General features: G+C 41.7%; 1 protein-coding gene across 1 annotated transcript; it reads left to right on the top strand.

Annotated features, from left to right (window-relative positions):
* Positions 1 to 6,243: 6,243 nt before the first annotated feature.
* On the top strand, positions 6,244 to 12,488 carry ndufa4l2a (NDUFA4 mitochondrial complex associated like 2a). Its single transcript, XM_041799890.1, has 4 exons — positions 6,244 to 6,382; positions 10,142 to 10,227; positions 11,326 to 11,386; positions 11,537 to 12,488. The coding sequence occupies exons 1-4, from the start codon at positions 6,338 to 6,340 to the stop codon at positions 11,591 to 11,593; spliced, it is 249 nt and encodes an 82-aa protein (XP_041655824.1). The 5' UTR covers positions 6,244 to 6,337; the 3' UTR covers positions 11,594 to 12,488.
* Positions 12,489 to 14,327: the final 1,839 nt, after the last annotated feature.

The following is a 14,327-nucleotide window of genomic DNA, read 5'->3' on the forward strand; positions in this document are numbered from 1 at the left end:
CCCCCCCTCCCATGGATTCAAAACCCGTAGGAGGGACTATAGAGGTCGGGTGCAATGTGAGATGGGTGGTGGCCGAAGGCAGGGACCTTAGCAGTCTGATACGCGGCTGCAGAAACTGGCTCTAAGGACATGGAATATCACTTCTCTGGTGGGGAAGGAGCCTGAGCTTGTGCATGAGGCTGAGTGGTACCAGCTAGATATAGTTGGTCTCACCTCGACGCACAGTTTGGGCTCTGGAACCAATCCTCTTGAGAGGGGCTGGACTCTTTTCCACTCTGGAGTTGCCCTTGGTGAGAGGCACTGAGCAGTTGTGGGCATACTGATTGCCCCTGGGCTGGCAGCCTGTACATTGGGGTTTACCCCGGTGGACGAGAGGGTAGCCTCTCTCCGCCTTTGGGTGGGGGGACGGGTCCTGACTGTTATTTGTGCGTATGCACCAAACAGCAGCGCAGAGTACCCACCCTTTTTGGAGTCGCTGGAGGGAGTGCTGGAGAGCGCTCCTTCTGGGGACTCCCTCGTTCTGCTGGGAGACTTCAGTGCTCATGTGGGCAATGACAGTGAGAACTGGAAGGGGGTGATTGGGAGCAACGGCCCCCCTGATCTGAACCTGAGTGGTGTTCTGTTGCTGGACTTTTGTGCTTCTAATGGATTGTCCATAATGAACACCATGTTCAGGCATAAGGGTGTCCACATGTGCACTTGGCACCAGGACACCCTAGGTCGCAGTTCGATGATCAATTTTGTAGATGTATCATCGGACTTGCTGCCACATGTCCTGGACACTTGGGTAAAGAGAGGGGCGGAGCTGTCAACTGATCACCACCTGGTTGTGAGTTGGCTCTGCTGGTGGGGGAGGATGCCGGTCAGACCTGGCAGGCCCAAACGTATTGTGAGGGTCTGCTGGGGACATCTGGCGGAGTCCCCTGTCAGAAGGCGCTTTGACTTTCACCTCCGACAGAGCTTCAACCCCGTTCCAGGGGAGGCGGGGGACATTGAGTCCGAGTGGGCCATGTTCCATGCCTCTATTGTTGAGGCAGCTGATGGAAGCTGTGGCCGTAAGGTGGTCATGCCTGTCATGGCGGTAACCCCCGAACCCACTGGTGGACACCGGCGATGAGGGATGCCGTTAAGCTGAAGGAGTCTTATCAGGCCTTTTTGGCCTGAGAGATTCCAGAGGCAGCTGACAGGTACTGGCAGGCCAAGCGGTTTGTGACTTCAGAGGTTGCTAAGGCAAAAACTTGGACGTGGGAGGAGTTCGGAGAGGCCATGGAGAACGACTTTTGTGCGGCTTCAAGAAGATTCTGGTCCACCATCCAGCATCTCAGGATAGGGAAGCAGTGCACTGTCAACACCTTGTATGGTGGGGATGGCGCGCTGTTGACCTCGACTCAGGACGTTCGGGGTCAGTGGAAGGAATACTCCGAAGACCTCTTCCTCCCATCGACATGCCTTCCGGTGAGGAAGAAGAGTCTGGGGGCTCGGGTGTGGGTCCTTTTGTCTCTGGGGCTGAGGTCGCCGAGGTGGTCAAAAAGCTCCTCAGTGGCAGGGCCCCGGGGTTGGATGAGATCCGCCCTGAGTTTCTCAAGGTTCTGGATGTTGTAGGGCTGTCTTGGTTGACATGCCTTTGCAACATCGTGTGGACATGAGGGACAGTGCCCCTGGACTGGCAGACTCCTCTTTAAGAAGGGGGGACTGAAGAGTGATCATACTTCTCAGCCTCCCTGGAAAGGTCTATTCGGGGGTCCTGGAGAGGAGGGTCCATCAGATAGTCGATTCTCAGATCCAGGAGGAGCAATGTGGTTTTCATCCTGGTCATGGAACAGTGGACCAGCTCTACACTCTCTAGAGGGTGCATGGGAGTTTGCCCAACCAGTCTACATGTGGACCTGGAGAAGGCATTCGACCGTGTTCCTCGGGGAATCCTGTGGAGGGTGCTGTGGGAGTATGGGGTACCAGACACCCTGATAAGGGCTGTTCGGTCCCTGTATGACCGGTGTCAGAGCTTGGTGCGCATTTCCGAAAGTTGGACTCGTTTCGGTGCGGGTTGGACTCCATCGGGGCTGCCCTTTATCACCAGTTCTGTTCATAACTTTCATGGACAGAATTTCTAGGTGCAGCCGGGGCGTAGAGGGGGTACGGTTTGGTGGCCTCAGAATTAGGTCTCTGCTTTTTGCGGATGATGTGGTTCTTTTGGCTTCATCAGGCTGTGACCTACAGCTCTCACTGGAACAGTTCGCAACAGAGTGTGAAGCGGCTGGGATGAGAATGAGCACCTCCAAATCTTAGGCCATGGTCCTCAGTCAGAAAAGGGTGGAATGCCCTCTCCAGGTTGGGAATAAGATCCTGCCCCAGGTGGAGGAGTTCAAGTATCTCGAGGTCTTGTTCACGAGTGAGGAAAGAATGGAGCAGGAGATTGACAGGCGGATTGGTGCAGCGTCAGCAGTGATACGGTCTCTGCATCAGTCTGTTGTGGTGAAGAAAGAGCTGAGTCGAAAAGCGAAGCTCTTGATTTACCAGTCGATCTATGTTCCTACCCTCACCTATGATCACGAACTGTGGGATGTGACTGAAAGAACGAGATCGCAGATACAGGCAGCTGAAATGAGTTTCCTCCGCAGGGTGTCTGGGCTCTCCCTTAGAGATAGGGTGAGAAGCTCGGCTATCCGGGAGAGACTCGGAGTAGAGCTGCTGATCCTCCGTGTTGAGAGGGGTAAGATGAGGTGGCTTGGGCATCTGGTCTGGATGCCTCCTGGATGCCTCCCTGTTGAGGTGTTCAGGGCAGGTCCCAATGGGAGGAGGCCCTGGGGAAGACCCAGGACATGATGGAGAGACTATGTCGCTCGGTTGACCTGGGAACACCTTGGGATCCCCCGGGAAAAGCTGGACGAAAATGCCAGGGAGAGGGAAGTCTGGGCTTCCCTGCTTAGGCTGCTGCCCTTGTGACCCAACCTTGGATAAGCGGAAGAAGACTGGTGGATAAAAGAGATTAACTGAGCCGAGAAGTGATGATGCCCTGGATTCAGCTTGTCAGCACTGAACGATTTTACCTGGGGACACTTGAAATATATACACAAGCCACACAAAAGGTTTTTTTTTTTTTGCTTATTTCAAATCTTTTTGTGTATCTATCATACACTTTAACCTGACCTTTGACCTCAGAAGTAATTTGAAGGTTGTATATGGTTGTTATGGTAGATAATTTGGTTTCCTGACTCTGACTGCCAACACATCCTGAAGGGATTAAAAGGGACATTTTTTCAAAGTGTACTTTATAATAAATGATACAAAAAGAATACACAATGAAATAGATTCCTATTTATATCAATGCAAAAATTACAAATATCCTTTGCAAAATGTTTTAAATTACTTAATAATTCACCAAACATTTGGCAATGGTTACTATTATTATGGCCTTATCTTTCTCTGTTGTATAAGCTTTCCGTTGAACAGTTTTTTTCTCTTTGAACTGTATACTTGTTAATATGATTTGGGAAACTGAAAAGGTCCATGGACGTTAATATTCCCCAGGGTCTTCGAAAGGACACAGTGTTTTGTTGTCCCATATCCTCCAGTGTCCTCCCAAAGGGCAAAAGTTTTTAAACTACAGCAGAGGAAATGAGGGAGGAAAAGCCTCACAGTTCTCTACAGGATAATTTTTAGATTAAAAAAAAAAAAAAAAGATGGAATGAGTTTTGAATGTCTCTATCTTAAATATTTTATAAAAATTAATTACATTATTTTCTAATTGCTAACACACTAAAATGACATTCATAGTACAATCATTTAAACTGACACACAGAGAGCAAAACCTCCTCTCAAGTCTCCAAAACCCTAGACACATTTTCTGCTTTACACACATTTTGCAATTCAAAATGGCACTTTTTAAATGCACTGAACACGGTTCTCTGCATAAGACACAACAATCTGACATAAAGTCACGTTTGCCATTTCAAAACACTGGGATTCAAAATGACACTACATGAACTAATTGGCTGATATATGTGCCACCTGGCCAAACACTTCAATGGGTAATTGTTACCACTTCAATCAGGAGGTAAGCACTATAAAAAGACCACAGGTGAGCACCTTTTTTTTTTTTTTTTTTTTTTACAACAATGGAAGACGTAGAGAGAGGAAGGGGGAGGGTGAGAGGTAGGGGTAGAGCTGGTAGAGGAGTTCATGGCCAACAAAGACAACAACTTTCAAATGAAATCATAGCAACCTTAGTTGATCATGTCATCAACCATGGGCTGACAATGAGAGAGGCTGGACAGAGAGTGCAGCTCAACTTGAGCCGTTTTACTGTCGCCTCTGTCATCTGGACATTTAGACTGGAGTACAGCTATGTAACCAAAATTTCTTTCACGCTATGTAGCACACCCCATGTCATTGTGTATCAGTTGGGTAACACCTGTTTACTTCATGAACGACTGTCATACATTAACTGTACAAGTTTCTTGTACAATTTACTCTACTGCGGGGGAAATATCTTTAGGCTGCATTGTCCAAGCCCTATATTTTTGTTTTTCTGGAGGACTGAGACGCAACTATGGTGGAGGAAGGGGCCAAATGTTCACCAGGGTACAGGAAGCTGCTATTGTAAACTTGGTTTTGGAAAATAATGAAATCAAATTACGAGAAATTCAAAGCAACATCATCCAAGACAACACCATATTCAACACCATATGAACATTCAAGTCAGTCTGTCTACATTGGCTCGCATTCTCAAGCGAAACCAAATCAGAATAAAACAACTTTAAAAGATGCCTTTTGAGAGAAACTCAAAGAAACAAAGAGATGTGGATGTAAGTACAGTATTGACTGCAGTACTCTACACACAACATTGTTTCCCAGTGTATTGGATAACACCATATTGACTGATTTTTGTTCTTTGTTTTCAGGGAGCACTGGAAGTAGATGCTTATGCAATCCCACAAGTTCACCTTTATAGATAAGGCTGGGTTCAACCCAGCAGAGACCAGAAGAAGGGGAAGAAACCTCATTGGCCACAGAGCCACTATGGATGTTCCTGGCCAACGTGGTGTAAACATCACAATGTGCGCTGCCATCTCTAATACGTATGGTGTCCTCCACCGTCATGCCAACCTTGGACCATACAACACAGCCCATATTCTCACATTTCTGGACAGACTCCACAACATTCAAATACCACCAGAGCGTATGAATGTTGCAGACCATCAAAGAAGCCAGTACGTTGTAGTATGGGACAACGTGAGCTTTCATCATGCAGCCCCAGTCCAAAACTGGTTTGCTGACCACCCATCATTTCTCGTGCAATACCTCCCACCATACTCACCATTTCTGAATCCCATAGAAAAGTTCTTTTCGGCAAGGCCGTGGAAGGTATACGACCGGCAGCCCTTTGTGCACATGCCTCTTGTGCAGACTATATAGAAGAGGCATGTGATGAAATTGATGTGTGTGCGATTCAGGGATGGATAAGGCACTCAAGGCGCTTCTTCCCTTGATGTCTGGCAAGGGAAGATAATGCCTGTGATGTGGACGAGGCGTTGTGGCCAGACCCAGCTGTACGGCAAGATCCTGCCTAGTCATTTTTCTTGCCTCTTTTTTTTCTTTATATTTTTTCTGCAATTTTCTTTTTCAGTTTACTGTTTTTTGTGAGCATATTTTTGTTCTGTCCAATGTAAATATATCTGCTGTGCATATGCTGCACCGACTTGTTTGGTGAAAAATAAATGTTTCAAAAGCATGTGTGTGTGTATCTACAGATATTTCTGTGCATGTGAGCAATCTGAAGAATTTTCTACAATTTGAACTATTTTAGTATTAAGGCAAACCATACTAAAGATGAGAGTGCTTTTCATTATGCCCAACAGTGTGTAGTTGGTTAGACAAAAATCTGGTGATATGAATAAAGTGTGTGCCATTTGGTGCAAAAGTTTGAGTTTCTATATGCTATATGTAGTTTTGGTTGTATTGCCTTATTTTGCAGGATATATGAGGTATTTTGCAGTTTGGGTGTGTGGTTTTGTGAATTGTGTTAAGTGTTTTGATAAAACCAGCCTAGTTTGCAAAATTGTGTTTTAGCAATTGGAACTGTAAAAAATAAACTATCATATGAATATACTGTTAGATAGTGCGGCACACAGTAATTACCCCTGAATGGGAGCTCAAGGAGCTGTAATCAGATGTAAATGACCTCCTTTTCCTCCTCCTCCTCCTTCCCTCCACCCTTCACATAGAGTGAGCAGTAGGTCTAAATCCGTGTGCATGGCCATTTAAAGCTTGTGCTGGTTTATAACCAGGGTCTGAATACCAACTCTAACATTTTGTTAAAATTTTATAAACTGGAGCAATGATATTTCGTAAAGCAGTGGAGCATGCTAAGAAGCATCCCGGGGTAAGCTATTCTTTTGTCTTTTGTGTTTCAAATTAAGGGACAGTCGCCTGTTTGCATTCATAAAAAAAATTGTAACATGTTTACGTGAAATTTAAGTGTGATCTACGGACATTCATTAGTCATTACAGTGCATTTCAATGTGAATTGTATACCAGCCTCTAAATACTGCAATGCTAGACCAAACTATTTAAAAAAGTTCTTGCCTTCTGCACAGAAGAGGCCAAACCTGATGAAGCATAATCAGATGTCTAATCTTGTCTCATCTGAAAGCATTGTTCTCTTGTTTATTAGGTTAAGTTGCTCCTGTGGCTTCTTTAGAATCCATCCAAAGTGACAGAGACTTGATATTTAAAAATACATTTATGACTTTGCATACCTTCTAAGTCTGAGAATGTAGGGAAAAATGTAAAATGTGATTTATTCCCATTGGGAGAAGGATTATTTCCATGCCTTTAACCAGCCCTGTTGTCAGAAAATGGAATGACTGAGATTTAACATCTTGTCATCGACCTCCCAGGAGGCGGAGAGAGAAAGAGAGAAAAACTGGTGGGAAGAAATCCCTTTGAGACTCTTCCAAAGTTTCTTGATGTGGTCCATCACCTTGACAGACAGACAGACAGGCTGAGAGACAGACAGAATGAGAGAGACAGACGCTGCAGGAGGCAAATCTCTGCAGGCTCAGCAGGCTTCCTTGATCAAGCTACAACAGACAGACAGAGAGACAGGCTGCTTGAGGGAGTGGAAAGTTTCCGAGCCAGAGAGAGAGAAGAAATATTTAGCCAGACAGAAAGTTAGCATCATATCTGGATAAACAGGGTGGTTTAAGCCTAAGAACCAAATAGATGGAGTCAGAGATGGTAGCACACTGAGACAGAGAGATGGATGGTGAGTTTAATAGACTCAGGTTCAGTCCAAATCACTAACCAATTTAAATATAAAATGTGGACAGCAATAGGGTATACTTTTAGGCACTTTAAACTGAAATGTTTACATTTTAAGTAGGGATGTAAAGGTATGTGTATTCGTACCATACCAATTCGGTACGGGCCTCTCAGTAAGGTACAGACGTGAACCAAATGAATACATGGGGATCAAAGCTCCCATACAGACAGAAAACCAGAGCGCACCTCACTGTGACACTGTCCTGGCAACCATACAACCACAGCAAACGACAGTAACAGCTTGAATATTCCCAGATAAAAGTGTCTTGTTAAGGAACACTGTGTTTCCCAGTAAAATACAACAGTGGAGAAAAACAACAACAATAGCGCTGAAATTATTCAGCAGCACGTCATCCAACGGACCAATCAAAGCATTTGAAAAAGCTCCACTCAAACAAGAGCGTCACTGTAACGAGGAGGAACAACAAAGTCTCACCAGCCGGTTATAAATTTCCTATTCTTTAAGATCCTTTTTATTTTAACACTGGTGCTCTGGCTCTGTGAATCAAATTAATTTTACCTTAAACTATCAGAGTCGGAGGAGGGGGAGAGAGAACTCATTCATGTCTGCAGCAGCGTTGTAGGTAAAGTTATCCTCAGATTTCACACGGCTCTAACCTCTTTATCTGCCTAGATGGGATGTGAAAAGTTCCCCCAAACTTTGTAGTAGGTCCCATTGGTTAAAAAAGTAATCCAGTGCTGAAGTCCGTGCTGAAATTGGCATTAAAGATGTTAATTTGCATACTTAACAAGCAAGGTTGTGTGATGATGCGTTCAACTTCTGGCAAATTTTAGTGTTTAAAGAATGGGTATAAATATGTCAATATATCAATTTAAAAAACCTTGTAATTCCAAAATATATTTATTCATTAATATTTTCAATCATTGAAGAACTTTTGGAAGGAGGTTGCAGCATTATTTATAATTTAAATGTAATTTATTCAGCCTATTTTAATACAATTTAATTAAAAAATAAAATAAAAAATTATTTATTCGCTTCAATTAGCGTACCAAAAACATACCAAACCGTGGGAGTGCAGATGGTCGAGTGGTTTAAGGGTTAGGGTTAGGGTTACCTAAGTACGCGGGTGGCCCGGGTTCGAATCCGGCCTGTGGCCCTTTACCGCATGTCTCTCCCCACTCTCTTCCCTGTTTCCGAGTCTATCCACTGTCCTTCCTATATCAAATGAAGGCATGAAAAGGCCCAAAAATAAATCTTAAAAAAAAAAAAAACGTACCGAACTGTGACTTGAAAACCGATGTACGTACCGAACTTAAATTTTTCTGTGCCGTTCCACCCCTAATTTTAAGTAGGGCTGTCAAGGTTAATCATGATTAACTCTGATGCATGATTGGCATATTCAGTGTTGCATGTCCCCTTCAACACACTTTGGTTAAACCACTTCTCCTTGCAGCCACAGTGATGTAAAGTTGATGACTGCTCTTAATGTCTCATGTCTCATTTGAAAATGTTATCATTTGAAAGCCTTAACTTTAGGTTTCACAGCCCAGGTTTTGGTAAGGAAAAGTGAACATTTATATAAATAACCCATCACTGTCCTGATAGTGATAATGGTTCTAGAATCTTTTGCAAGAAGGAAGTCTGTGATAGCATAAAAACTCACTGCAGCTGCAGGGTCATGCTAACCAGGCTCTGTGCATAAACAGTGCCTATCGGGCTATACCCTACAACAACATATAAGATGGTTTGGCTGATAAAAATATATGATAGGCCTGTAACATTGTGTGGCAATGCAAATTGTAATTTTTAGTTACTGACCAAAATCAAATGTGTCAATATTGTGACATTAAATGGGAAAGGTATTTCTTAATTTTTTTTCAGCAGTCTCAAGTTATGCATATCACATGCGAGCTGTCACCTGACTTGATAAAGGGTTATTAGACAACTCGGAACATGACCATTTCTAATCCGGACACATTAATAAACACTGGCACTGAATTGTATTAATCTTTAAAGTTTCTGTGGGACTACATCTTTACACTTTGTCAGAGTTTGAAGACTGAATAGGTCTATATTTAGGAAGTGACTGTGTCCCAGCTGACTGTGCTATCAGACACTGTAGGCTGCTGTCAGTCAAGCAGTGCCAGTCAGTTAGAGAGATGAGATGCTGCTGACAGTCTCACCTTCTCTGTAAACCATAAATGGTATATACAAAAAATATCACTGTTCACCAGTCTTTAAAGGTCACATATTTTGCCCCTTTAAAACACATGTATATTTGTCTCAGAGGTCCCCAAAACATGCCTGTGAAGTTTGTTGCACTCCAGCATTGGATTTTTGCATGTCTACAAAAAACCCTCTGTTTCAGCCCTGCTCAGAATGAGCGGTTTTTATGTCTGTAGCTTTAAAAATTAAAGAGCTGTCTGACTCCAGATGTGGCTCTCCTGATCCTCCTCTCAGCTAGCAGGAGAGGAGGGCGGAACTTTCTTCCAAGTTGGGAGGGCCAACCGAACCTGGGGGCGGTGCTAACTCCTCACATGAGGTCATGAGGGGGAAATCTGAGAACAGCTTGTTTCAGCAAACATTTTCTGAAAGGTGGAGAGGGGGGAGGGGATAGATTTTTCTTATTCTTTGGGAGATTGTTGACAGGCCAGGGGCACATATTATTGTTAGAAATGCCTAAAAAAGTGTATTTTGCATAATATGTGACCTTTAAAGGGGGATGAAGTCATGAAAGGATTTGTGCCCATATATCAGTACAGTACAGAATAAAACATTTCGTCAAACATTTCAGCAAATGTTTAGTTAAAAATAATTAAAAAGGATACTCTGGTAATTGTCTCTCTGCATCTTCAGCTCATCCCCCAGTTGTTCTTCATCTGTTTGGGAATGGGCGGGGCAGCTCTGTATCTGATCCGTTTGGCAAAAGGACCCCATGTCACGTAAGAACATTCTTATTTTCCTTATTTTACTTTATTTTATTTATTTGCAGACACGAAATACATGGTTTTTGTGACATTGATTCATCTTTCACAGAAAAAGAGCAAAGTGAAAAAAAAATGTGCTGGCGAGGCAGGAAACCTGAGGGGCTTATAAACTTCACCGAGTTACTATTAGACTTTATGGAAAAGAGTTTAATCAAAAGGACAAGGATCACCTCTGGTGACAAGCAACAGAGATGAAACACACAAGAACCTCCACAGAACAGTTTTATGATATAACCTGTTAAATCATGTGAATATCTATTCCATTTTGATATTCCAATATCTTCACTTATATATCACTTTATATCAGGTGTATGATTTTTCAGATTAAAACATTTGTTTTACATAGACTTTCTTTGAGGGCAGTGAGAAGACAAGATTCCATGAGATTTTTCAAACAAGATTTATGCTTTTCACAGGTGTACAGTATCACTAATAATATATTAAACTCATACTCCCTTTCTTTACTTTTATCCAGAAACACAGATTTACTAAGTTTTTAACAAGGTATGTGGGCAAATTAATGCAATTCACACTCAAATGAAGCAGAAGTATCTGGTTTATGACTCTTGCATACAGCGGGGATCCCTGTGTTGTTAATTTCTACCTCCTGTTGGTCTTCCTCCACTCCTGCTGCTATCAAACTGTTAGAAAATCCTTAATTATACTTCAACAAAGAATATACAGCAAATTTCTTTTAACGGGAGTACACAACTGGGTGTACTGTTTTGTTTCTTTGAAGATCTCCCATGTCTCCTTTGAGAGGTGGATATTTACAAGTTTGATTAAATCAATAGAAAAAGTGTACAGCTGGTTGCTCAGCAGGTTGAACAACCAACTGTTGGCTGATTTCACTTTATTTTCCTTTCCCTCAACTTTTGAGTGCTCAGGTTTAAGCTGTGTTTTTTAATTGTGTGAATTCGATGAATGTGTGTTTAAAATGAGGCAGCTTACAGATGTATCAGGTCATATGTGTACGTGCTAGATATACTTTGTTCATGTACTACAGATCCCAAAGAGTATTCACCCTCTGCCTGTTTCTGCTCTTGCGTTTAGCTGGAACAAGACCAAAAACCCTGAGCCATGGAATCAACTAGACCCCACTTACCAGTACAAGGTAAGAATACACACACAGTCACAGGTTTTTAGCACTTTCTGTCATTGAGTTGTTTAAATCTCTGATCTCTGCAAATGCAGAAATTACCCTTCTGTTCAACAGTATCAAGCTCCCACTTAATAATGTCTTTCTCTTTTTTTTTATCCCCAGTTTGTGGCCATCACCACAGACTACCAAAACCTGAAGAAGGAGGGACCTGATTTCTGAGTTTTTCACTCAGATTTGAAACAAGCCATACTCTAACCCAGCCCCTTGATATTCAGGTGAAAGGTTAAAAGAATCCCAAATCATGATCTGTAACACTTTAGGTTCACTGCCCGCTGTGTTTGTACAGAAGCTTGGGATCTTTTAAATGTGACCCGGAATGTTTCTTGTGAATTGTGAACTTACTAAATATAACGGTTTGTTAAGTCTGCCTCTATGTATAAGATCTTTTAGTGTATAGTTGTGAATGTACCTAAATATTTTCATTAAACGCTGTAAATAAGCACCAGAATTCTGCTTAATGACTTTGACACTAACATGAAATAAACCTGAGAGTAGAGACTGACAGATGATAATGAATGAAAAAATAAAATTTTCATCTTAAAGGGATATTTCGGGATTTTTGAAGTTGGTTGGTTGGTTGAAGTATGAGGTGCTTGGCTATAGTAGTGGCATTAGCCTCCAGTTATTTCTGTGAAAAAATTTGCTTATTACGAGCTAAAAGAAATCTGAATTTAGAGTTAAATAGCCACTCATTTCATCAGATACTAAGTTAGAAATAAAGATGGAGGGGTGCTGATTTAGCTCGTGGTAGAGCAGGTGCTCATACACTCAGCAACAGTTCTCCACATTTGGTGCATGTCCTCTCCCACTCTCTCCACACATTTCTTATCTGTCCTATCCATTTTAAGCAAGAGGCCCAAAAAAATTGTTTAAAAATGTAAACACAAAAACAAAGGTGGAGGTGTATGAGCTTGGGTTGATCTCTATGGAAATATAAAATCTGAATTATTTTCAGATGAGAAAATGTTTTTCCATTGTTTCCCTTTGCAGACGTGTAGACACACAGACTATCGTTGAACACCTGCAGGACTGCTTCAGATACACATCTTTTTCCATTAACTGGCATAAAAATACACAATCAGAACAGATACATCTGTTGTGTGTGTGTGTGTGGGGGGGGGGGGGGGTCTGTGTGTAGGTGGGTGTGTGTGCAGCAGCTATGAGTCTTCTTGAATCTTTGATCAGCTGTGGCAGCAGTCCCCCTGCATGGTGCTGATGTATGACAGCCGAGCAAACAACACATGCACAAACTCACGATTACAGCCACCACCATCTCCGCACAGCTCAGAAACAAATGCACACACTGATTGTCCATGTACAGATGAATGATTTTAACCAAACTAATTTTTGATTAACCAGTAATAAATGAGGGTCTGCCCATGTTTTTTTTTTTGTTTGTTTGTTTATTTGTTTGTTTTTTTAAAGCTGTATATAGGGAAGAAACAGAGTTTAACGATGTACAGTCAATATTCATAGATTTTGCTGGCAAGATAAAAATGAATTAGTTAACCAACAAAACTACCCAGGCCCAGACGGAGAAGGGTGTTTATGTATGAACATGTTTCAGTCTTAAATGAAAGTAAAACTATTAAAAGATTACTTTAAGTGCAAATTATACTCTATTGAGAAGCAATTGCCATGTAAATCCATAAGTTATTGACTCACTCTATAAAGAAATAAAATGATTACATTATAAGGAGAAAAATATTTGCTTGCTTCATGTTATAACAGACACTAAATGTAACAGCAGCATTTTGTTACATTGCCCACCAGTTATTATATTATGAGTTTTTGTTACATTTTTTGTTACATATGCAAAGTTGTTACATTATGAGTCATTGTCACATTATCAGCTCTTATAAAGCTCTACAGTGATATGCCCAATGCCAGAGGTGGGTAGTAACGCATTACATTTACTCCGTTACATGTACTTAAGTAGTTTTTTGAAAAATCCTACTTTTGAGAGTAGTTTTTGAGCAGAGTACTTTTTCTCCTACTCCATTACATTTGCAATGAAAAAACAATACTTCTACTCTGTTACAATGGGCATGCACTGGTCGCTACTTTTACTTGTCTATTATCTATTTTCGTTAATTATTTTTTTTACACTCAGCTGAGCTCTCTCAGCAGCGTGAGGTAAAATCCTCAGCACCACAGAGTAAAAGGAGGAGTGACCCCTCCCCCTTAACTATCAGCAGCTGGAGATAATGGCTGAAGATGTTTTTCTGTTGTTGTTGTTGTTATTGTTTTTTTTTTTTGTTTGTTTTATTTTTTTTTGTTTTGTTTTGTTTTTAATGGCTGAAGATGTAATACCTGCGTCTCCTTCAGAGAAGCATGTTCATCCCTGGCCCAACATCTAGACTCTTTGCCTTTCAAATGATGAGGAACAACAACCATATAATGTGCTGCCAACTGTGTCTACCTAAAACGGTGGAAATCTCAAACTTCAAAAATAGCACATCAAATCCAAGAAAGCACATTATGGTAAGAAAGCTAACAAGCTAACAAGCTAATAAGCTAACAACTGCATTTCCAGTTAGCTAAACATAGAGGTTCAAATCTCTGTTTTAACTTGTGGACTGCAAAGACACAGTTGTGTCAGCGATAAAAAATGTGTCCAACCATCCCTGCAACTCTGCCACAAATGTGATGTTACACGGCATTATTTAACATTACGTCGTAGGTGATACTATATCATGTTGCATGTGGCAAATCTCTTATATCAGTGATTATACCTAACATGGTTATAACATGGGGCAAGTGGGCCAAAGTTGTCTCGGTTTTAATAAGTTTCAGTTTGTGATAATCAATCAAAGTGATAATCAGGATAAAAATTCATAAATTGGAGCAAAAAAGTAAAAATGAAATAAAAAAAGGGCCAAAAGTCAGAAAT

The sequence above is a fragment of the Cheilinus undulatus genome, linkage group 11 (assembly GCF_018320785.1).
Source record: "Cheilinus undulatus linkage group 11, ASM1832078v1, whole genome shotgun sequence".
Lineage (NCBI taxonomy): Eukaryota > Metazoa > Chordata > Actinopteri > Labriformes > Labridae > Cheilinus > Cheilinus undulatus.

What these genes read in the sequence shown, in the direction of transcription:
- ndufa4l2a (XM_041799890.1), top strand. Translation starts at nt 6,338, where the DNA reads ATGATATTTCGTAAAGCAGTGGAGCATGCTAAGAAGCATCCCGGG. An exon ending in GCAAAAGGACCCCATGTCAC is followed by an intron (nt 10,228 to 11,325) that starts GTAAGAACATTC and finishes TCTTGCGTTTAG; the next exon opens with CTGGAACAAGACCAAAAACC. An exon ending in ACCCCACTTACCAGTACAAG is followed by an intron (nt 11,387 to 11,536) that starts GTAAGAATACAC and finishes TTTTATCCCCAG; the next exon opens with TTTGTGGCCATCACCACAGA.